We start from the raw sequence: 26393 nt of genomic DNA, 5'->3' as shown, positions 1-26393 counted from the left end.
TTAAGAAATAAAAAAAAAAGCATGACTTGTCCTGACTAGGTTTGACCAGGCCGAGTCACCAGGTTTTTTAAATGACGAGTCAAGTCATAAAACCTGGTTTTCCAACTATGCTTTAGAGTGTCGAGAAACTCCTTATAAGATTGAAACTTAACCAAAGATGATATGTGCTTGGGGATATATGGATTAAGATAATGAATGGGAGAGAAATTGTAGAGGGGAAAGGGGTTGGCTTTACTGAGGAAGCTGGGCCTCTTGGCTTAATTGAGGAATCCTAAACTTTTCTTAAAATAGAAATCCAAAGAGATAAATTATGAAATTCCAAAATCTTACTTTCTTCTTCGTACATTCCATTTGTTGTCTTGTCTTTAAATAGGAAGTACAATAGGAGTTACATAGTCACATACATAACCAACTCACACTAGTCTAAACCCCACATTCATACAAATTACAATAACTAATCATTTCTCCAAATAGCTTACCCCACTTCCAATAACTAATCCTACCATATATAACCACACACTCTCCTTACAAATTATTGCAGCAAAGGCGAAGGCGAAAACTTGGAAGAGCAAGTAGATGGTTGGCTCTTGGAACAGTTATGCCAAACTTCTCGGTCATGTCCAAGTCCTCAGGTAACATGCCATTGGCTAACTCCCAATCGAAAACATGTACTAATTGTCCAAGTACTAGTTTCACAATTGTTAGGCCTAGATACATACCAGGACATCCTCTATGACCTGATCCAAATGGGATAAGTTGGTAGTCAGGTCCTCGGATGTCAATATTACTTCCTATAAATCTTTCAGGCAAAAATTTTTCAGCATCATCATAAGTCGACCACACATTTGGGTCCCTATGAATTGCCCAAGCATTTATAATCACACGAGAAGTCTTGGATATATGGTATCCATTGATTGTTATGTCTTCCAAGGATTCTTGGGCCAAAAGAAACGGAGCAACAAGGTGAAGCCTCATGGCTTCCTTCACCACCATATCCAAATAGTCAAGCCTAACTAAGTCATCTTCCTCCACTAGCTGATCTATGCCAACTTTATTCCTCAACTCTTCCTGGAGCTTTTCCATCACCTTAGGATGCCTAAAGAGTTTTGAGAGGGCCCATTCAATTGTGACAGATGATGTGTCTATTCCAGCCACAATCATGTCTAAAATGATTGCTTTTATATTAGTCCGATCGATCATGTAGCTCTGTTCTTCTTCTCCAATATGCATATGTTTTGATTCCATCATCAAAGGCAGCATCACATCAATGAAGTCCTTGTTGTCTTCACTGTCTTTAGGATTGTTTATGTGATCATCAATGATCTTCTCCAAAAACCCATCCAAGATTTTGCTAACTTCCTTCATGCATCGACCTAATCCCTAATTAATATATACAATGATTAACAATACTGTGTTAGGTTGCCTTTTTTTTTTTTTTTTTTTTTCAAATTCCATGGCAATATTGAGATGGGAACCCAAAACACAATGAAGTAAACACACCAATGCTATTAGATTACTTCAAGACAGTTAAATGGAAAAATTATCCTCTCAGGTTCTCTACTCGGTACAGTTCCCTAGTGCCTCTAATAAGAGGGGAGTGGACCTCACCCGGGCAATGTGTTTAGGCAGGGGGTAAGGTGGTCATTTTCGCCCCCTACGAGAGGAACCAGACGAATTGTACCGGGCAGAGAACCTGAGGGGATAAAGATCCCAATTAAATGGCTTTCTTGTAGCTTCATAAAAGTTTTTATTGAAAAAGAACATTGTCTGGGAGCATGGCCTATGCCAACACTCCCATGTGTCCTCTCTTCTCCCCATGTGAAAAGACATCTCCACTCCTTATTTTGGGAAGAAGAAAGAGAGAGAGAGAAATGAAACACTAGCGTAGGCCATGCTCTCGGACTGAGAACCATTTCCCAAAGTTTAAAAATAAGTTTTAGGCAAGAGATCACTGCCTGGTCACATAGCCCCTGTAGCAGCACGGGAGCCCATTAGAGTGAACATAGGGGCATCAACATCAATGAGATTTTTATGTCAACAGGTGGTAATTTTTGTTCACTCCTATGCCTGGTGCAGGTCCACACAACCAGGTAACATTCTTTTTCCCTTAAGATTTTAACAACCTCCCGTCCTTGTTACGAGTTGAAATTTTACCAAAGGGATAGGTGGAAGACAGTGTCTATAATAGAATCCATCCTACATCCATCAACATGATTTTGTTTTTGTTTTGTGTGATTAAAATATATTCAACAAACCCCAGAAATCTTCCCCTCCCCTCCCCCAACCCTAAAATGAAAGAAAAGAAATTTAAAAAATGGGTTAAAGAACACTAATAGGTCATGTTCAAGGAGTGGATACTGTGCCTAGATACAGCTGGGCATGAAATGACGACCCAACTCCCATCATGGCACCTAGAATTTCTGCCTTGAATGGGGGCTGGGCGGTCATTCCACTCCCAGCTGTGTCTAGGAGCAGTGTCCACACCTTGGACACAGCCGGTTAGTGTTCTTTATCCCAAAAAAATATACATATGAAGAGGACTCCACGACAAACAACATCGACCTATCCTTACAGCCGAACCGAGGTAGGAGGGAAATCCAAAGAGGATACAAGGACATAGCAATCCCAAAATAGTTATACACTAGGGCCTACACAAGAGAACCTAGTCAACTGAGAGGACATGACAAAGGACCACACCCATACTAACCCAAAACCACTTTTTTGTTTTTGGTAATAACCCCAAACCACTCTAATTAACAAAAGAAAAGTCACTTCAAAATAATCAGCATCTAACAAAGGAAGAAAGTTCTCTGTTGGGGGAGAGGTGTCCATGTCAGGTTTACTAATCAACCCACTAAAAGGATCTTCACTTCTCATATACTAGAACACAACCACTAGAATAATAAAGGAGATGGTACTGTATTTCATACCTGTTCCTCCCATTTGTAGAAGATCCTAGGTTTCACAACAAGATCTCCAAAGATCTACACCTTGTAGTTAGCGGCCACACACTCTAATATGCCCTAAGCCTTCTACCGTCTCCTCCCAAGTATTTTTCCCTCTGTAACTTTTGTGAGTCGAGTTACAAGAATACGATGAGCAACAACAGGGACCCAGGGTTGCTATAAATAAACCCCAGACCTAATCCATCCCCACAATGGACGGTCTGGATTAAATCCCCTTTAAGTGATTAATATGGGCCTAATAAATCAAGTCATAATAATTGAACCCAAAACCCAACAGTCCACCCATGCCCAAACACAGAAGGGGGCAAAATGACCACCCCGCCCCATGAAAGGTAAAAATCCCATCCCCCATGATGCCAACATATGCACTCTCATTAGCTCCCACGCAGAGAACACTGAACCTCGATAAAATCACAGATCGATCCTGCAAGCCTAGGAAAATTTTCATTACACCAACAACTGCCTAGCTCAGTTGGTGAGCCGTGGTGCGCTTCATGCCCATGCTCACCAAGAGGTCTCGAGTTCGAGTCTCCTGGCTGGTACCTTATCCCCTCCCTGGTTCGACCCCCCCTCTATTCAATATATATATATATATATGTATATATAAAGCTCCCAATTCCAAAAAAAAATTTTCATTTCTCTAATATAAAAAATGAGCTCTTATCTGTAGTGTTAATTAAAGAGACTTACCTGAAGATCAAGTGCACCGATATAGGGAATGAAATCGGCCAGGTTGAAAGCCCCAAGAAGCTTTAAGAATTCCTCAACAACTGACTTTAGGCGGAAATTATCGACCTTGCTACCGATCAGCATCCGAAAGGTCATATCTTCAATCAGGGATCCCACCTTGGCACTCACATCAACCACTGCACCAGCTTCGGCAGCCTCCCTAAGAGATCCAACAAGGAGGCGCACCTCTTCCCTTCTCATTTGCTTGAATGAATCAACTTTTGCTGCACTTTGCAGCTTTATGGTGCACAGCTTTCGCATGTTGCGCCAATATGTACCGTATTTTGAGAAAGCCATGCCTTTGTTCCCATAAGACATATACTGGGCACCCATAGTGTAAGGTCGACTAGCAAAGACATTGTCATGGGTCTTGAGGAACAATTCTGCTGCCTGAGCCGGTGATACCACCACAGTTGGCACAAGGCCTAGCCTGATATACATAATGGATCCATATTTCTGGGCCATTCGATGGATGGTACGGTGAGGGAGATCACCCAACATGAGAAGATTGCCGAGCACCGGAAACCCCCAAGGTCCCGACGGTAGTCGGCGATCATGCCAAAAATGGATCAATAAAGACCAGAGCCCTCCAAGCACTGCTAAGAGAACTGCAATGGTCCAAGAAGACATTAGGGAATAATGTGAAGGAAGCTCACAATTATTGTTGGACAGAATCTTTCTGTCGGTTCTCTTCTCTTTGGAAGTAGTAGTGAAGCATAGAAATATGTATATGGGATATATTTATATGGATGGATATGGGCTCCCTTGAATTGCAAGGTGGTACAGTATAATTGAGTGGCAGCTCGTGTGTCCAACATGTACTTGACTACAATTTTGTCATGGTTCGCATGATATATAGAAAATAAGTATGCATTACGACATTCAGTGTCGGTCCTTGAATAGTTTTCCTCACTTTAAACGATACCAGCTGTGACGTACAGACGGTGCTGAAGATAATTGTTTCTTTGGATCGGGCACCTCTCTAGGGAGCACCCCGCCTAGTGAGTGCCCAGTGAGACATCCATTCTTTAGGAGGGGTGCTCCCAAGAGAGGAGCGGTCGGTAAAAATTGAGTTTGGTTCCACTGTTGCATGTACCAATAGGTGAACGTACATCTCAGAGCTAATCATATTTTAATTTTGTTTCCATAAAAACCCCTCCTTCCCTTGTAAATGACAAAAATAGGATAGGTGGGTTGGCTCTCACATGTACGTTTACCTGTTGGTACGTGCAGAGGAACCGAACTCGTAAAAATTATATCGTTGAATCTTTTCTTAGGTTCTCTACTCTTTGGAAGTAGTATTGAAAAATAGAAAGAGAAAGAAATGGGTATACTAGCGGTATATCTTAAGCTAGCACCCTATTCGTCTATCCGCTAGAGTCCAAAAGTCATAGTATTTGTTTACCAAATAATAGTATTTGTATTTCAAATGATTTATCATTTATCTTCTTTCTTTTCTTTTAAAGTAAAAAAAAAAAAATGGAGAAATGTTCTCTACACTAGGGGCATAGGATGCGTCTAGACACATGGGGGGGGTTGAAATGACCGCCCCACACCCTGAAAGGCCGCAATAACCACCGCTTCATACCCCATGTGTCTGTGCGCAGCCTGCACCCTCGTGAGCTCCCAAACAACGAACATCCCCCCAATAATTATATATATGGATATGGGCTCCCGTGAATTGCCACGTAAATGGTACAATATAATTTTGTCATGAATAGAATTGAGTGTTGGTGCTGCCCTTCTTTCCTTTCAGGAGTCTCGTGCGCTCCCAACATAGAACATCGCCCCAAAAATTATATAATTGAGTGTACAATATAATAAAGTTACACCTTAGTTCACCTATTTGGTGACAACAAGATGCACCCAATAATTGCATTAAAAAAAATGCACCCAATAATTACCTGAAGGTCAAGTGTTCCGATATAGGGAATGAAATCGGCCAAGTTAAAAGCCCCGATAAGCTTGTGATATTTTTCAACAACTAATTTTAGGTGGCAGGTCATATTGTCAAACTTGTTACCAATTAGCATCCGAAAGGTCATATCCTCAATCAACAATCCCACTTTGGCACTAATATCAACCACAGCACCAGTTTTGGCAGTCTACCTAAGAGATCCAACAAGGAGGCCAACCTCCGCCCTTCTCATCTGCTTGAATGAATCAACCTTTGCTGCACTTAATTAGCAGCTCTATGATCTTGAGGAACAACTCAGCTGCTTGAGCTGATGATACCACCACAGTTGGCACAAGGCTTAGCCTGGAGTACATAACGGGTCCATACTTCTGGGCCATTTGATGGAGGTTACGGTGAGGGAGATCAACCAACATGAGAAGATTATCGAGAATTGGAAACCCCCCAGGACCCGGCGGTAGTCGCAGATCACCATTTTTTTATGCATGCCGGAGATGGATGGATAAAGACCAGACACCTCCAAGTACTGCTAAGAGAACTGCAATGATCCAAGAAGACATTAGGGGAGGAAGTGCAGGAAGCTGCCAGTTATTGTTGGGCATTATAATCTCTTCTTAGTTTCTCTTCTTTGGAAACAGTAGCTGAAAAATAGAAAAATATGTATATGGAAGCTATGGGCTCTCGTGAATTGCGAGGTGGGATAATATAATTTTGTCATTGGATTCTCGGAAAGGATGTGGTGAATATAATTGAGTAATAATTCACTGTCCGGCCACGAAGCTGTCTAGTCCCTCTTAATTGGGAATGGGCAATGTGTGGCGCTTGGGCACCGTGGCGGGGGGAGAGAGAGAGATAGAGAGAAGGGCGGTGGATGCAGCGATTGAGGGAGCAGGGGAGAGAGATAGAGAGAGAGAGAGTGCTGCAGCGGTTGAGAAAGAGAAATGCAGGGGCGTTCGTATTGAATGACTGGGATCTTTTTTTTTACATCCAACGATCATTAAAGTGCTGTTGTGAATGGGTGTGGGAGATTCTAGTTTTTAAGCAGTCAGTTCAAATAACCTTTTCCCATATACTAGTAAAATCGCAAATGTAGACACTAATGTATGTGCATGTTTGTGAGAGATTGTATATGAATGAGAGAGAGAGAGAGGCAGCGGATGTGAGAGATCAATGCAACGGAGAGGGTGAATTTGACCCAAAAAATTTCTCATGATTAATTTGTTAAATTTTGTTTGATTAATCGGCAAATTGTTATCCATATGTTTGAAATATGATTTTTATCACAACACAGAGTAATATAATATTTCATACATTGTTTTGAAAAATTTTTTTTTTTTTGGGTAAATTTGTTTTGCATAATTTTGGCACACTGAGAATTTCTTCAGGGTACTTAATGATTCATTTGCAGATCTGGAAAAGAAGTAAAGGACAATGAGCAAATTGTTCTTCTAAAGACGAGGTATTCCAGGATTTTTTTCAAACCATTTTGATGCATCAAAACAAACTGGTTATTGCATTTAGAAAAATAACTCTAGTAATTCAAAGCCAAGGACTGAATACTCCTTGAATTACTGGATTTGTTCTATATAGGCACACCGTTAAATCAATGATTTATTTCAAGAAAGATTACGACAAAATTATGGGAAGGAAATGGTCTAACCAGAATATGGATGGTTGAGGAGGTTAGATAAACAATATACTTAAGAAAGATAACCCTCAATGCAACCAGTTACAATAATGAAACGCTTAATTGTGGATTACTGGTCAACTATTTACAATAAAATCTATACAGGAATTTCTTTCATATATATATATATATATATTTTTTTTGGGGGGGGGGGGGGGGTTGCTCCTGCAACACCAGTGTGAAGTTTCATGCCTTTGGAGCACCATCTCTCATTGATTTCAGTTTTGATTTGCAAGTTCTTTTCAGTTTTCTGCCAACTCCTTTGTCATTTCGAGGTTATGAGCCACACACCTTAGCATTGCAGAATTTGATGATGCGATCTCAATGTTACACTATAAAGAAATTTGCAACAAGCTCAAATGCCTCTGATCTACTTGGAACTAAGGGCAGACTTATCCAAGAAACTTTTGAGTCCTTTCCTTCTACCATCAGCTTCTGGATCTTGCTGCTATAGGAAGTGGGAAACCTGAGGGAATTGCAAAAGGACCTTGACCATTTAAATACAACTTTGATGTCTAAATTATTAGCACAATTTCTTTGCTTCCAAGGAAGACTAATATTTTCTTTTTACCTTGTACAGTGTAAATAGTTCAGATATTGTAGTTGTTAACTAAGGGAAATCGTGAAATAATAGAATAAACAACAATAACTATGTAATAAAAGTCAAAGTATGCAAATCCAAAAGGATTTCAACGTTATAGGTTGTATGTAACCATTTGAGATTTTATGATTGAAATATTGAACAATAAAATAACCCTAGAAATATAGTGACCAAATTTAAACTAAGAGACATGAGAGCCGTAAAATTCCACTATCCAAATTTAGTAGAATTTTCTCTTAGTATAGCTCAAGAGACAAGTTCATGAGTATAACTGCAAAAGGAAGGAATCCAATATTTCTTGGATGATTTACTTACATGGTCACAAAATTGCTAAAACCATACTTTCAATTGCTTAACAAAGCCCAAATACTTTGAATGTGAAAACCTAAAAAGCTTTAACAACTAATGTTTGGAATTAGACACCAAGATTAATAAAAACTAAGAAACTATACAACCCTAATTAAAGCAGAGACCAAATACCTAATAATACCCTACTGAGACCAAGAAAATTTATCCTTCTTTCTTATTGAATTTAAGTTGCATTAAGTTGTGGTTATTGGTAAATAGAAATGTTGACCGAACTCCTGTATTGTTGTTCCATTGAATCCTTAAAGAGGACCTTCGCTGCTCAATTTCCCCAAATGGAAAAAAGAAGCTTCGTGATGATCTAACTTCTAACTTCCCCTTGAGCACTTAAATTAGTCCTCTATTGCTCCATCAACCAAAATAGGATGAAGGAGGGTGGGAGATGAATTTGACCGGAAATTCCTTCTAACCCAAACCTCACATGAAGGAGGTTTCAATGCAAATCCCACCCACGCTCTCTTTATATACGAATCCCACCATGCCAATCTCACATGCCACCTTGGATAGTGCCCCTAATTTTTAGGTCAATACATTATCCATTGGCAATATTGGAGTTGTCAAAAGCTAAAAATATTCTGACATACCTTCTGCCTCACCTAATTCACTTCCCAAGATATCAGGTTTCTAACTAAGTGGAACAAACGAGTAGATTGGAAAAATATAAATTAGAACAGAACAACTCAAGACTCATATTTTCAACTACTACCGACGGAACCAATATTTAGATATGTAAATTAGAACAGAGAAAAACAGGACAATAAACCCTAGACACATATTCTCTTCCCCACAAATATGAGAGAAATTAGAGTTATACCATAGACCTGAATAAAAATAATCCAACATGATCTCTCAATTGCATACTTAAACAAAAAAAAACCCACAAAAATGACACTGATAGTTAGCAATAGAATAGACCTTTAGAGAGTATGTACAGAATTCCCAAAAGTGTCAACATAACAATGGAATCTGTTTCAAGGGCAATCTGATGCATGAAGTTTTTTATTGTGGATTGAAGAATGGGCCTGAGAAATAGCTGTCTCTTAATAATGGTCAATAACTAATCACTATTCTAGGCTCCTGAAAACTTATCCAGGACAGCCAAGATCCAATGAAAAATTGAAACTACAGGAAAAGACTCTACTTAAAAGAAGTCATTATCGATGGTGAAGATGTGTAATTCTTCGACACGACACTATGTAGCCAAAGCAATGGGACCACAAATCCTGTTAATATTGTTACGGTGGGAGAGAGGAGAGAGGAGAGAGTGGGATGGAGGAGGCAAGAGGGATATGTAAGGGTATATGAAGATGCTACAGATCAGTAACTCCAACAACTGAATACGTTATGTACAATAACCATATCAGATACCTGAAAGACATTAATCATGAAAAGCAAATACTTGATCTTTCTGCTATACTAAAAAGTCTATAGATACAACATTTCGAACTTAAGTTACTTAATATATGTCATATGAATATGAATGGGAGAGAGTAATGAGATTGTAAAAATCAAACAGGGGTTTGCCTAAACCTTCCATCGATTCTCAGATTTGGGAACACCTTCTTCAAGAAGAAATCTTCGAATCTAAGAATCTGACCATTGTATTAAGCCTGATTTTGTATGTTATATTCTTCCATCCAATTAAAGCCTTTGACCAGAATTTGGCTGAACCTTTGATTCTATGTAATTAAAAATCTTTTGAAATCTAGTTTCATTCCTTACCTGCAATCCTGACGCAAGCTGGTCTCTCAATGAATCTCACTGGTCCTAGATTAGCATTGCATTAGTAACTTTGAGGTTTCTTACAGATAAGCAACCACCACTTTTATTTTGTTAATTCAAGTCTCCCATTACAAACAAACCAGTGTCATAACAAATTAGTGACAACTCCAAGAAAGCAAGCAAGCAGAGCTGAACTGAAGGTGTTACATGATTCAATGAGGAGGCAACTAATGCCTTGGCATGCTTGACAGCGTCATAAGAGATGGCAACAGTTTAAGATCAAACTTGATTAACTACTACAGGATCTTCTATTGGGATTGAGAAACAATCAAATGGGATTCTATAGATGATAAAGACAACTCCACATGTTTGTCCTTGTTAACAAAACGGAGTCTTCTCAGATCAGAGAGCCTTGGCTTTCTACTTTTGCCCTTTGTACTGTAAATCCTCAAACCATGAACAATGAAAGCGTTTTGTCCTCTGTGGATCTGGAAGGGCAGTTAGGTTTTGGGAAGAGCAGAAAACGAAGCAAAGAGTGTCGAGAGTATGAGAGTGCAATCGAGAGTGAGAAAAGTTTTGCAAAGAAAAGCTTGGATCGATCTTCTCCTCTGTGAAACCGCCAAGGGAGTCCGGGACTGCGGAGGAGCTTCGTTCTCCATGGATTTGGAGGGCCACCGGTTAAGGTTGTGGGAAAAAATAAAAAACAGAGAGAGAGAGAGGGTGTTACCAGGATTTTTTATTTTTTATTTTTGGAAAGCAGAACGGCTCGGGAGGGTCGAGAGAGAGGGTGTTTCTAGGATTCCATTTTTTTTTAACCTTTTTCGATTGATCTCGTGACCCGATGAATGGAGAAATAATATATATATATATATATATATATATATATAGATATAGATATAGATATAGATATACCTGTTATTCGATCACTAAAGATTTTGGTCTCCAGATTCTGATTTGTCACTAATTGAAAAAATTAATAACTAATACTAAGGGTATCTAAAATTATGAACTTATAAGAAAGAATGACATAAAGATTAAGAATTGAAGAATGAAATTTTAGATAAGAATGAAGGGTAGAATAGGTAACTGAAAGATTTGCCACAATGTGCTTTTATATAATAGTATGATATGTATATATATATATGGGTAAAGCTGTTTGTAACGAGTCCGATTACAAAACAGGGTAAAGCTGTTTGTAACAAGTCCGGCTACAACCAAGTTTTGTAGCCGGACTTATTTGTCCATCCCATATCACTTGCCACCTTTTAAAGGCAGGGTAATTTTCGTAATTTCCCCCTCCTCACTCTTCTCCCAATGTTCCCCTTCTTCTCCGTCTCGGTCTCCCCTCCACTACCACTCCCTGCACTCAGCCTTGCCCCCATTTCCCGCAACACCCCCGCCCAGCCCACTTCTCACAGTTTTCAAAGGCAGCAACCCACCGTTTCCATCTCCACACCATTTCAGCTAAATCAGATCTTTAAAGCCCTGAAAAAGAAATTGCTAGACTTTACGTATCTAGCCCAAACTCCTCACAAACCAAAAATATTTGTTTCTAAAAATCAGAAGTTGCAGAGTGATCCAATTCTCACAAACTATGAAGAATGAGCTTTCAAAGCACCAAAATCTCATGTACGAATCCAGAAATCTTTGTTCTTAAAATCAAACGTTTGTATTCGGTGCTTTCTCTTTTTCTTCTGATTTTCAATTTTATCAATTGAATCCTAGCTGAGCTGCGGCTGTGACGGATGAGGAAGCACCGGATACAAACGTGGTTTTGATAAGCTTCGATGAAGTGATTGATGCAATGGCAATTCATGATGAGGCATTAGCATTAGCATAAACATCGGAGTGGAACAAGCGGGCACCACTGCCCACTACCATCACCATGATCGAGGAGATGTAGATTGGAATTGCAAGCTCAAATGGGGAGAGTGGAGAGTGGGATTTCTCTAATTAATTCTGGGATTCCGATTTGATTTCCTCATCATTTCGAAATTCATTGTGATATACAAGGACCAGTAAAACCCTAAGCATTAATTGTAGCACTTTGCAGTGGATTGTGGACCGAAAACAACAGTTGAAGTTCGAAACCAGAGGCACTTGTTGACACCGCAGAAGAATATAGAGGGTTCAGTTCGGGAAATCCAGAGGTTGAGAGGAAGGGATCGGGAGAGGGAGCCAGAGATGGTGGTGAGGTGGGTGCTGTCAGAACCGGGGAAGAGGAAGATGGAGAGGGAGAGGGAGAGGTTGTACCAAATTTTAAAATTACAATATTAGGCTTTCTAATTTAATGCTACATCTACATATGATGGGCAAAAATGTCCGGTTACAAATTCTGCTTGTAACCTTGGAAGAGAGAAGTTACTTGGGAGGAGAGAGAGAGAGAGAGAGAGAGAGAGAGAGAGCATTGAATGAATTTTGGAGAATGAGTAGATAAGAGATGGGAGTTCATGGAGAGTTTTTAAGGAGATTATGTCTTGCGATCAACAATGCTGTCTTATAATTATGAATCTTTCGGTACTTATAAATCCCAAGTGTTTTTTTCTCTATTTCAAGAAGTTCTTCCTTTGCACTTACGTAAGAATAAATATCCAAAAGATAGAAGCATGGAATGCATAATTACTGCAATTGCAAAGAAGAAACTCTATATGTTCATTGAAGATAATGGACCCATTTTTTCCATATCATATCTGTTGTCTTGAAGCATGGAAGTACAAATATTTGGAGAGAGGAGTCCAACAACAAATCAGAAATGAAGTCTGTTGCTTGAATTTGAGATCAATCATAATGCAAAATCAATAATATTATAAAATTCTCAAGAAAAAAGTACAATGTGTTTCTCTTCAAGATTTGAAATGAACAAGGAGTAGAACATATACCCAAAACTATTTCTTCTTCCGAGACACAAGATCGAACACTGTCAATAACTTGAAATCATAATGTAAGCCCATAAGTATTCTACAACTAGAGCAAAAGGAAAGTAAAGAAAAGTAGGATCACTACATAATTATCTTAATCACGTAGATCTTTTACATACAACACTCACATCATTAATATTGTACCCAAAAAAAATGGAAATTATGAACGGATGCCCCCAATTTCCTTTAAGGCCTTGTTTAGATAATACATTAGTTTTGAGATAAGGAAATCCCTTTTCAAGAAAATGATCATTTTTCATACAAGAAGCCTTAGACCCAAAACTGCGGCTGCATTTTCTTCCACTTAATGGTAACATCTTTCGAAAAGGCCTTCAGAGCATTAAGAAGAGCAAAACGCCAAGAACAAATAAATAAAAAACGTAAGGCAGTCACTTCCCACCCCTACACCCCCTCCAAAAAAAACAAAAAAACAAAAAAAACAAAAAAACAAAAAAAAAAAAAACCTACTATAGCCAATGTCCCCAAGAAAAGGCGCAAAAGGAGGGATTTCCTCGCTTAAGGAAAATAGAGACGCTATACAATAATAGCAGAGGGACGACGATCGAGATCCTCTTCAGCGCAGTTGTGCGCTGGACACCGTACGGCTGGGGGCTTCAATCAACATCACTGCATACATTCCAATGCAATGACATGCAGATCGAGGCCTCCCCAGCCGGACGATGTGCGCTGGACATCATCCCGCGCGGGAGAGGATCTCAATCCGAGGGACGACCTCAGGAACTACCACCAAAGAAAAACAAGTGAGAGCTTCAGCAATTTCCTGCTTTCTAGATTTTGGGTCTTGAGAACGTTGGAAGTACAAAACGTTAAAGCCAGAAAAAGGTGCGGTTTTTGAGCTAAGTTGGAATTATTCGTAGATACGTAAGCGGACAAAAGTAACAGAACCTAAGCATCTTTACTTTCCAGGTTGGAAAACTTTTTAAGCGGAAGAAGAGTAATTGACCAGATAAAGAAAGATAATAATTCAAAGCAAGAAGGAAAACAACAGGCGGAAACACCTTCCTTGCTGCTGTATCAATGGCTGGAAAACCCTTTAAAAATTAGAACTGATTAAAAAAGGAAATCGAAGAAATTAACCGATATAATCGCCTGAAAATCCGAAGATCTCAATAAATTAAGGGAAAAAAAATCAGATCCATGGAAAACGATTGTTTCATAAATCGAAGGGAGACGGCAATAACGAAAGAGAAATCGATAGGGAATTTTCCGTCCAACGAAATGCATTTTGTACTTAGGGAAGCCTCATGGCGGAGGCGGGTAGGGAGTCAAAAACCATAACAAAGCCGATCCCTTTCAAGTAATTGCTTCCATCCAATTGCAATCAATATATAACGCTTCAGATTAAAAATATGGAAATTTTTCATTCCCATAAATTTCAATGAGAAGGAAAATTGTTCGAATAAAATAGAAACCCTGATTTGCAAACAAAGAAGACATAATAAAATCAAGACAGGAACAGGCTATCAAATGGTCGACTGCGAAACCCATCAGGCAGTCTGTCACTTTTGCATTCATTACCTTTCTCACCTCTGCGTTTGCCACCAATACTTCTCCAGGTTCCACAGAATGTTAGAGAAGGAGAGCGAGGCGAAAGGTCGTGAAAGAGAGGGAGAGCCAGGGAGTAACAGAGAGTGACGTAGCGACCTACCTTCTCCAGGTTACTTCTCCAGGTTACTCTCTTTTGGGCAGAGGTGTGTCTGTTCGCGAAAGAGAGCTTGTGTGAGAAAGAGATGTCGGTCTTCAAAAAGAAAAGTACAAAAATACAAAAGAGATATCGGGAAGAATGTGATCTTGTTTGTCTTTGGGAGAGATCTCAGGGGTATTTTGGGTAGTTGAAAATTTTAACAAAAAGTTTTGAGTACATACTTTTATATAGGATACATAGATATAATTTTTAGATATGATGAAACACTGCGTCCAAACTTATTGAATAATATTTTCATCCTTGATTCATTGATCTCCAAAAGTGGAATTTAAATATATCACAATAATGTGATCTTAGAGAATCACATGAAATAGGAAAGTGGAGATTGAAGAGCTGCACCTATATCACATGTGATACGGTTGCATTACAAGAGAAAAGAATATTGTGTTTCCAAATATGGGTAGCTTGGGCCGCACTACTGGGGGAAATTTTTGTAAGATAGGCGGTTCTATCGGGTAATGGAGCAACATGGAAGAAGCTGCGAATCGGGAGAATCGAGAACACTCAATTGTGTCACAGAGTTGATCAATCGAACAAAAACAAATCAATTGCAGGATGGATTTAAGTCCTCTCTAATTCCCCAATGGTGCAGTACGGTACAGTTCGAGGTGGAGAGGTCGACACCTGGCAGGTGCGACATCCAACAATCCAAGCTTTTTGTGCCTGCCAGGTATCGACCTCTCCACCTCGAACTACACCACACTACACTTTTAGAGAATTGAAGAGGATTTTTTTTCCATGGGGATACTCTCTTGAGATCCAAAGACTAAAAGTTTCATTTTTTATTCAACTTCTCTGCACCATCACAATGAGTTTTTTTTTGGGCTAAAGATCAGCGGAGAAACTTTTTTAAAAAAATAAGAACGAAAAATAAATTACAAAGACATAAGGCTTAATGAGCATAGCTCTTACATATTTAAAAGAAAATAAAACCGTAATGTCTCAAGCCTACTTGAGGCAAGGTGGCAATAAAAATCGTCTAAGGCGAAGGGCTGCTCCTTGATTGTGATCTCTTTCCAAAAATAGTGTTGTCCATTTTTTATCGTCACTACTTGAGGCTGTTTCAAAAGGCTTCGGAAGCATGATTCTGGAATCAGATAACAAAGCTGTGAGGTTGTTTCAGAAAGCTTTGGAAGCATGGTTTTGGAATCGAATAACAAAGATGTGATTTTCTGTAGCGCCCCCAAATCCGGGTGAGATATGGGTGCTGGCCCTCGCGGGCCGCCGTGTGATAATGGCCGGTTTTCCATCTCACTTACATTTAATTCATTGGCAGCGGATAATCAATCACTCAAATATCATTGAATTGCAGCGGAAACTAAGCCTATATCACCTCAATGCACAGTGGAAGTTATTCATTCTAAGTAATTCTGTCAATGACCGAAATCTAAAAAGAACTTTATTCACATAACCATAGTCTAAAAACCTCTTACTTGAGTCATCACACAACTTGTATCATCATAAAGCATTACATCCCATTCTATTATTCAAATTACATTAATGCTACTGACCACCTACTGTCACACTGAAATTCACCAACTGTCTTGAATCATAAAAAGAAAAGAAATAACTCTAAGCGTTATTAAATCAAGGATCCACTACTCAGGAATTATCAAGTATTTTCCCCTAGCTTTCTTAACGCACTCCGTACAGTGACACTCCATGTGAGTCTGCTCTGCAACTGTAAAATATTGAGGGGTGAGCTCAACTAGCCCGTGAGAAGAATACAGTCATATTATGATGCAAGAAACATGGATGATAGAATTTGAACATATTATACATTTGATCATAGATATATAATCATGCATGGCATTTGAAAATAACACTAAAAACATGCTAAATGAAAATATAGTACATCTTTTAATTCTTAAGGTAAATCATTTAATCAATTTGGTCTGGTCATTGTGAACTACCTCTCATACGTAGAAAGTGAGGTCGTCATAACTACCATAAACTTAAGGTCTACTCCTGATTCTAGGCATCGTAACCCCGGGGAGGACCGCCATATCACTGAACAATGGATAGTCTACCCCTAGTTCCAGGCATTGTAACCCTGGGAGGGACTAATCTCATCGGTATATAAGGGATAGTCTACTCCTAATTCCGGGCATCGTAACCCCGGGAAGGGCTATCTCAGAATATACTATGTCTACTTCTGGTTCCGGGCATCGTAACCCCGGGGAGGACATCTGTCACACTAGGCATGATCTACTCCTGATTCCGGGCATCATAACCCCGGGAAGGATCACACTCTAGTATCTGTACACCTCATCCAGTACCTAACCCCCTACTGGAAAGGGGTGGTAGTCACATGGGTTCTTTACCATTCAATTCCTTTCATTTCATTTTCATGAGTCTAACATTTATTTCAATCTTTCTTTCATGTAATTCATATTAGTCTTAAAATCTCATCATAAATAAGGTCATGTATATATATATCAATTAAAACATTCTAAGACATATAATATATTACATTTCACTTACACATAAATCATGATGCAATGAAACATGCTTAACCATAAAATGCAATAAAACTCAATAATATGACGATATTCCACTCACATTGCACTGTGTCTGTCGGTTCTATGAAAACCCTTTCTGTCTCGTTTCTTGTGAATTCGTCCACGTCACCTACATGGGTATCCTTCCTTAATTTAAAATCTAAACATTTTATTACTTCAATTTTAATGATTTAAGAACGTAGACAGTCCTAATTTTAGGTTCTACCAACTTCCCCGATTTTGACTCTGGTTCACCTAATCAAAGAACCATTATTTTGTTTGTTTACTTGTAGTGCAAGATCGATAGAGAAGAAGGTTGAAGGGGGTAGCAACTCTTCTAGGTCGCTAGTAAGAAGCAGAGAAGCCCTTCAAGGCTTGCCCAAGGACTCATCAAGGTTCATTAATGGAGTCTTCTCCAAAATAGAAATCAATATCATATTCTCTCTGTCTTCTCATTCCAATAGAATAGCCATTAACTAGCTATTGAGCTCACGAGAATACAAGAAGAATAGGAAAGATACATAAAATAATAACTAGATAAAGCAACTAACATAAAATAATTACTAGACATGCAATCAGCAATAACATAACAGGGAGTTAGATAGGAGCAGCAATAATATAATAGGAAGCTTAGTGCTGAGGTAGATGGGACGTAAGCTTCTCATGGACCCTTCTGGAATGCCAAAGCTGTTTAGGATGGGTATGCGACTCAAGTGTTCCTCTTATAACCATGGGGTACATGGAATAATCAGGGGTCTCTGGTTCAAACATGGATTCAAGTCGGAGATCGGTTTAGCCTGTGCTTAGCACGGAAGTTGGTCTGGATTATTGAGTATTGTACATACAGGGTGTTGGGCTATATTCATTTAAAAATAATGGGGTGATGTAATTACCATCCAACAAACATTAAATGAAACCAATGTAAATATAACGTAGTGAGGTCATGTAATACTATTCATCATAAATAAATAAATAAATAAATATATATATATATATATATATATATATATATATATATATAATAGATTGAAAAGTATCCACTACTAGCTTTATAATATATAAAATTAATAAATATGTTGAAACCAATAATATTCAAGACGGAAAGCATTCGGTTGTTTAGGGTTGGTGACTTAGTCACCGCGGCTTGGGAAGATGACCGGAGTCATGACCAAGGTGAAAAGAATGGGAATAAAACTAGTGGGTTTATATATATCTAGTCCATTATGATCATATGGGCAGGGGTATTTCATGCTCAAGGTTGAGGACTACAGAGGCTAAGGATACCTGAAACGTTAACAGGTGATTTTGTCTTCCACGGCGAAGCTGGTTCTGGATGGTGGAGTCTTGCACCGCAGCTGCTACGTGGGCAACAACACCTCCTCTTCTTATTCCAAAAGCAACTCAGCTCCCTCAAATTCTTTTACACTTTGACCCTATTCCACCTCTCACCGTCGTCTCTCTATTTTGTCTCACTTTCTCACAAACTACCTCTTCTCACCATCTCATTCTCACGACCCACTCTCTCTGCTAATGGCATGAAGATCATTCCCTTCCCTGCCTTAGCTTTATAGACCCGATCTTACTCCTGTACGTTGGAGGAGGATGATGGAATTCGGAATGGGAAGTCAAGAAAGGATGCTCCGGCCATAATTTAAACGGCTAAGGTATTAATGCGAGTGCCAGTTGATTGAAGAAAATCAAAACAGAGGGATCCTACCCGCCACCTACCTATCACATAATGCCGACGCAAACGGGAAAAAATGAGGTGTAGAACTCGCGTGAATCCCGGATGACTTTGGTTCTGCAGAGAATTGGTTTCAGAATAGGAGTTTACTGTATAAAGTGTATATTTACGAAGAATAGACAAGTATAGTAGAGATAATCATGCGCAGTGGTTGGAGAAGTTCTCTCAACAGAGAGGATCGTGGTTGCGAGATTTTCTCGACAGAAATATTGTTGAAGTTTTAAAGAAGCAGAAAACAATGAAGGGACACACCCATGTGGCAACTACTGGCAACTACAGGTGGAGATAAAGAGAAGTGAATTTAGATTTGGATGTTGAAGTTGATAATCTTGACTTTTGAACCATATTCATTAATATATCTACCTATTCAACTATTCAGCTACGTGACCCATCCTCCCCTTTTGTTGAAAACCCTATTTGAATGTATTAAATATATATAACTATGAAAATTTCATATAATGCATTTATATATATAAGAATATCTCAAAAACTAAAATTCGGGGTATTACATTTTCTATCTGCAAAATGGAATCACATCATCTCCACTGAGGTTGAGAAGCATATTAGAGGACATTATTCATGTTTTCTCTCTTTTTTATTCATCTAATTTCTGTTTTATTCCAAGAGAGATTAACAACTTGACTGACTCTCTGGCAAAGAGGGTTCTATCGGTGACGTGTTCAATGGTTTGGCTCAATTCCGATCCAAGTTTATGATTTTTTGACTTGACTCAGATGACTCTTCCAAGTCAAAACTTAGTTTTCCAACTATCCTCTTCAGCTTTTTCACCCCCATTTAGGGACTTGGGGTCTACTTGTCTTCTACAAAAAATCAGCACTAGTTGGCCTATCACGTGGAAGATCTAATGGTGCTATCTGCAAATGCCGATAGTGAACATGCCATCCAGGAAAATTGCTCCCTAATGTTTATTAGATTTCTCTTGCAGTAGCTGACTTTGAGATTGGCGAAGATGGGCCAAACAAAAAACGAAAATGGTGAAAATCACTACAGTTCTCAAATGATATGGGTTGCCTTCTTAATACCATGGAGCACAATTAGTACACTCAGATTTGGGATTAATTCAGAACACAACATTCGGAGTATATTTGACTTACGTTAAAAAAAGAAAACATCAAAATTTTGGGTTCAAAATTTGGTATAAAAAAAGAACATGGCAAAAATTTTAAAACAGGATTCCATCTGAACAACTCACGTTCATGTACAATGAGAACGGCTCCCAGCTGTTCAGATGGAATCCACTCTGTGGGACCCACATGGAGTGGATTCCATCTGAACAGTTGGGAGCCGTTCTCATACGTGAACGTGAGCCCAACTCCCTCTACTTCCCAATATCCTTTTGCCATAGCTTGTTGCAGTCCCTACAAGATCCCTCTGACTTTTGATCCCAACATTTCCCTGTAATTAATACCAGAATTAATACCAGAACTCAAAGCAACAAATTGAAATTTGTAGTTAAAAAGAAACACACATGGCCAACCACTGTGAAAGGTGACTGGGTCAAAACAACCATCACATATTAGAATTGGATGATCCCCAGAGAGAAAAGTTTGATATTCAACGAGGGACATGGACAACAAAGTTTCACAATCAATGCTAGGGGGAGCAGAGAAAAAATATAAATCCACAACACATTTGTAAACAAAAAAACAGCGACATAAGGCGAAGGCTGAATGCCTTGAAACACATATCTTTTACGTTGTAACCAAAGAGCATACATAATTATTGTAGCCACAACTAACACATGATGTAAGTTAGAGGAAGATAAAATTGAAGATCGAACCAAGGAATCAAATAATTCACAAATCGAAGAAGATTGGAGGAACTCCAATGACCCATGGAACGGTGTTGAAGAAAAGAGTTTCGGGTCACCCAAATATGTTTGGGAAAAGGATTCACTCAATCTACAAAGAGCACATGGAATTGTATAACTCTTCTCGGGCTTGAGTCACGTTTGCATTCAGGGAAAGCAATCGTAGGGGTGTCAACCGGTCGGGCGCGGTCGGGTTCAGTCTGGCCTAACTGGGCCTCACGGTGCTTAAAGCCTGCACTGTGACTGCCCGTTTAAGTCATTGGGCAGGGCCTGGTTGGGCTTGGTCGGGCTAGGTCAGGTTTTGGGCTACAATCGGGCTACTGTAATCGGCCCTTAACCAGGTCTTAAACGGTGTAAAACCAGGGTATGGGCTTGTTTAAATCTAAATGGGCTTTAAACGGTGCAGCCATTTCCGAGTAGTGTGACGCCCGATTTCGTTCCTTTCCAAATCTGGTTCCTCTCTCTCTCTCTCTCTCATATTCTTTCCACCAACATCCGATTCTTACTGTTTATTTCCTCAGATCATCTACTTACTCAATTGTATATATGATGAGATTATTAATCTGTTCTTGTAGAAATAAAAGACCAAAGTTAACATGGATGGCTCACCTTCCAAGTATTTCTTTGTGGGTTATTTGGATAGTCATTCTGGCCTATTTAAAATCTAGCTAAATGGATCTTTCATGAATTAAGTTTGTAATCTTATGGATTCTAGTAAGTCCTCCATAACAAGAACCCACCCAATGGATTAAAAGTTTGTAAAATTAGAGTCCATTAAACCCAGTGAAAAAAATATCAGGGCACTTTCAAAACAAAGTTGATAAGGTACTCATAAGTGAGCTGCTCACTGTGATTCTTTCTTATTTAGTACATGTTTAAATCACAAAGAACTTAATTTTCATTTGCAGCTCAAATCCCACAGAGCAATATTGATAGCCACCCATAAGAGATCGGGAGAGGGAAGGGGAGGGGAAGTTTACAAGTTAAAGGGTCAGGCTAGGTCGGGCCTGTAATCGGTCAGTCCGATCGGTCTGGTCGGGCTTAAGCCCGACACGTTTAGTAAACGGGCTGGGCCAGGACGGGCTTTATCCAGGCCGGCTCAGTCGGGTCTGTCGGGCTGGGCCTGGAATTGACACTTCAAAGTAATCGGGCGGCAGACTGGCTTGCAAAGTTAGCTTGTGAAACATCTGCTAATAAGACTATCTACTTTGGGGAAGAGACACCAAGGGAGCTTCATCAAATCCTTTGGGAGGACAAAACCAGTCTTCTAGTTCTTAGAAAGTAGGTTTTCTTTTTGATTGAATCCTCTGCTGTAAGGGTTGGGGTTTTCGAGTGTTTTTGAGAGATGTTTCTCCTTTGGATTGGGGTAAAGCGGCAATGTCCCCCCTTGTACTTGTTTTGGTATGCTTCCATTTCAATTAATAAAATTCTAGGGGCTTCCCCGGGTCCCAGATAATATTCGAGATTAAAACATAAAAAAATCTCCATAAAGCACATATAGTGTCAGTTGAAACAAATTTAACAAGTTTATTATATGTGGCAAGACCATCAATTAAACCCTCCAAAGAATTCCTTAAATCAAGGGTGAATCCTTAACTTCATAGGAGATACCATATCTTCATTTTTCACAATAGATATGCTCCCAAATTTTGTTTAATTAAAGACATTATCTCCAAATGATTAGACAAATTTCTAGATTTAGAGGGGAGAATAACAAATATTCACATTTTTTTTTTTTGCTAAAGATAAAAAAAGATCGATTTGGCAACCGCAGCAAGAAACAAAGATAACATCAAACCTAAATTCTATCGACTCAACCCATAAATTAATGAACAAATCAGAATCGATTGGCCATCTGATACACTCGTGGAACCTTGTAATCTCAGCTCTAAAGCCAAGAAACCCAAGCCTAATATCAAATAGAAAGTAGAGAATGCTATGGCTCCGTTTGTTTCAGCGTAAAATTTTCCTTGGTAAATTTTACTTTGTAAATGTACAATTTTACATGTTGAAAAAATTTTCAATGTTTTTTTCCATAAAAAAAAAAAAAACATTGGAACACTTTTCAACATGTCAAATTTTTCGAAGTAAAAATTTTTAAGTAGCAGAAACAAAGAGAGCCTATGTAACCCTACAACAAATCATCCGTTTTGAAAGTGGATGAACATAACAAATACCATCGATGATGAGAGAACCTTTCTTAGACAACATCCTATGATCTAATAAGGTAGAGTAAAGAAAATGTCTTAAATGGAATATGGCTTAAGTAGGGAACGATACATTAGAGTCTCCTTACAATTAATTGGTGCCACTCAAAGTCGATAAGTTGGAATAGCAAGTAAATGACTGGCCCTTGCAACTGGTTAGGCTAAACTTCTCAGTCATGTCCAAGTCATGCCACTGGGTAGCTCCCAATCAAAGCAATGTACCATTTGTGCAAGTACCAATTTAACTACAACAAGGCCCAAATGAAAGCCCGGACACCCTCTACGACCTGATCCAAATGGGATAAATTGGAAATCATGTCCCCGAATGTCAATATTATTGTCAATGAATCTTTCAAGCAAGAATTCCTCAGCATTATCCGACCACACAATCGGATCTCGTTGTATTGCCCATGCATTTATAATGACACGAGATTTCTTGGGTATATGGTATCCGTTGATTGTTATATCTTCCATGGACTCACGAGGAACAAGAAATGGAGCAACAGGGTGAAGCTTCATGACTTCCTTCACTACCATGTCCAAGTAATTCAGCTTCAATAAATCCTCTTCTTCAACTACCCGATCCATGCCTACTTTATCCCTCAATTCTTCTTGGAGCTTTTCCAACACCTTTGGATGCCTTAACAGTTCGGAAAGGGCCCATTCAACTGTCACAGTTGATGTGTCCATCGCAGCCACAAGTATGTCTAAAATGATTGCTTTAATATTGGTTCGATCGATCATATAGCATTGTTCATCTGTTGTATTTTGAGATTCCTTCAGTAATAGTAACATTACATCGATGAAGTCATCCTTGTGGTTGTTTTGGCGATTTTTAGCATCTTGTATGTGTTCATCAATGATCTTCTCAAGGAACTCATCAAACACTTTGCTTATTGCCTTCATGTGACGAGCCAAACCCTTGAACAATGATAATTAATGTAATTTTTTTGCAGGTAAAGAACTTTTATTCAAGAAGGAAATTTTAAAAAAAAATAGCAATGAAAGAAGAGGAAACAAGGCTTCAAGCTGACGCCTATTGAATAGGCTCTAGGGCCAGCAAACTACTTGGATAAAGATGTTATGGGTGACAAGGACTAATGGAAAAAATCATTGTACTGTTGCGGCCATACAAGTGAGATTAACCACCAATTTGATATATGATTTGCCCAAGGCATTTTCCATTTATCCAATAATTGGAATGACCAAATCATCTATCAATTTGATGTTCCAATCGAGACCAACCGATCGGCAAAATTTTTTTTGGTGATGTTGCTGCTACAAGACTGGCAGCCAAGGAAATGGAATAATTCACTTTCCCTTTGGGTTCATAAATGTCCCCATTTGGCACCCCTAATAGCAGCTACACATCTCCTTGATAATGATGGGTTTTAAAATTATAATCTTTTAATTGAAACAAAAAAATAAATAAAAAAGTAGGTGATTCATAGAGATTACGGAGACTTACTTGGAGGTCGAATGAGCCGAGGCAGAGAATGTAATCGGCCAAGTTGAAAGCTCCAATAAGGATAAATGCTTCCTGTACAACTGGTTTGAGGTTGAATCTGTCGACCTTGTTGCCTATCAACAACCGGTAAGTCATATCTTCTAACAGGGAACCCTCCTTGGCACTCACATCAACCACTGCACCAGAGTGATCTTTGAGCGACCGAACAAAGAAACCAACTTCCTCTTTCCTCATATGCTTGAGTGAATCAACTTTCAGGGCTTCTTGGGGTTTTTCCCCTTGACAGGGCATCTTGGGGTTTTTCCCCTCGACTTTCAGGGCCTATTGGGGTTTTTCCCCTTTTTAGGGCATCTTGGGGTTTTTCCCCTCAACAGGGCATCTTGGGGTTTTTCCCCTCGACTTTCAGGGCGCATTGGGGTTTTTCCCCTTTTCAGGGCGTCTTAGGGTTTTTCCCCTTGACAGGGCATATTGGGGTTTTTCCTCTCGACTTTCAGGGTATATTGGGGTTTTTCCCCTTTTCAGGGCGTCTTGGGGTTTTTCCCTTTGACTTTCAGGGTATGTTGGGGTTTTTCCCCTTGACTTTCAGGGCATCTTGAAAATATTTTTCCTTTAGGTTTTTTTTTCTTTGTTCTGCAGGGTAAGACCCTCCCAATGTCGAAGAAGTATTGCGGTGCGGAGAAGGTGCTCGCATGGTATAGACATCATTCTGTCGATGATGGCACGTGGAAAGCCACTCTTTGGTCAATCCAAGACAATGGTATAACGTACTTATAGCCGATCTGGCTGATCTATGTAATGACACACTCCATTCGTTCCGAAGGAAAGATATGATTTCAGTGAGGGACGGGTCTCATCTGAAAGGCTTACTGGGGAATGAGCCATTCACGAGTTTTGACAATGGTTGGATGACAACACGCAAGTGCAGAAGTGGTCAAGAGATCACGATGATCAGGCCATACATGAGTCTGGTAGTGGTTGGATAAAATAATGATTTGGATGATAAATTGTCCATGGGTTTAGATTAAAAATGATCAATTTGTGCATGAGTACAATGGAGACCGAAAGATTCATGGGATGATCGAACTGCACGCGAGTATAGTGAGGATCAGAAAGTTTAATGATTAACTTGTACACGAGTACAAGGAGGATCATATAATGGATCAATCTTGTACGCGAGTACCATGAGGATCAAATGATAGGTCAATTTGCACACGAGTACAATAGAGACTGAAGATTCATGAGATGATCGAACTACATGCGAGTATAGTGAGGATCAGAAAGTTCAATAATTAATTTGTACACAAGTACAAGGAGGATCATGATGATAGGCCAGTCGAAGACCGAAAGATTCATGGGATTATCAAACTACATGCGAGTATAGTGAGGATCAGGAAATTCAATGATTACCTTGTACGTGAGTACAAAGAGGATCAGGATGATGGGTCAATCTGTACACGAGTACAACAGAGACCGAAGATTCACGAGATGATTGAACTATACATGAGTATAGCGAGGATTAGGAAATTCAATGATTACCTTGTACGCAAGTACAAAGAGGATCAGGATGATGGGTCAATCTATACATGAGTACAACAGAGACTGAAGATTCACGGGATGATTGAACTATACATGAGTATAGCGAGGATTAGAAATGTCAATGATTAACTTGCACACGAGTGCAAGGAAGATCAGATACTGGATCAAATGCTGGGTCAATCTGTACATGAGTACAATGGAGACCGAAAGATTCATAGGATGATTGAACTACACGCGAGTATAGTGAGGATCAAAAAGTTCAATGATTAACTTGTACACGAGTACAAGGAGAATCATATAATGGATCAATTTTGTATGCGAGTACAATGAGGATCAAATGATGGGTCATTCTGTACACCAGTACAATGGAGACTGAAAGATTCATGGGATGATTGAACTACACGCGAGTATAGTAAGGATCAGAAAGTTCAACAATTAACTTGTACACAAGTACAAGGAAGATCATATAATGGATC

At 39.2% G+C, this 26393-nt stretch overlaps 1 protein-coding gene and 1 pseudogene across 1 annotated transcript; both read right to left on the bottom strand.

Annotated features, from left to right (window-relative positions):
- Nucleotides 1-525: 525 nt before the first annotated feature.
- LOC122665732 (cytochrome P450 71AU50-like) lies at nt 526-4325 on the bottom strand. The gene is made up of 2 exons (XM_043861878.1): nt 3657-4325; nt 526-1380 (listed from the first exon to the last, which is right to left on the bottom strand). The coding sequence occupies exons 1-2, from the start codon at nt 4323-4325 to the stop codon at nt 526-528; spliced, it is 1524 nt and encodes a 507-aa protein (XP_043717813.1).
- An 18652-nt stretch (nt 4326-22977) lies between these two features.
- On the bottom strand, nt 22978-24672 carry LOC122665731 (annotated as a pseudogene).
- Nucleotides 24673-26393: the final 1721 nt, after the last annotated feature.

This window comes from Telopea speciosissima, chromosome 6 (assembly GCF_018873765.1).
Source record: "Telopea speciosissima isolate NSW1024214 ecotype Mountain lineage chromosome 6, Tspe_v1, whole genome shotgun sequence".
Classification (NCBI taxonomy): domain Eukaryota; kingdom Viridiplantae; phylum Streptophyta; class Magnoliopsida; order Proteales; family Proteaceae; genus Telopea; species Telopea speciosissima.
This window is presented reverse-complemented; position numbering and strand designations above follow the sequence as displayed.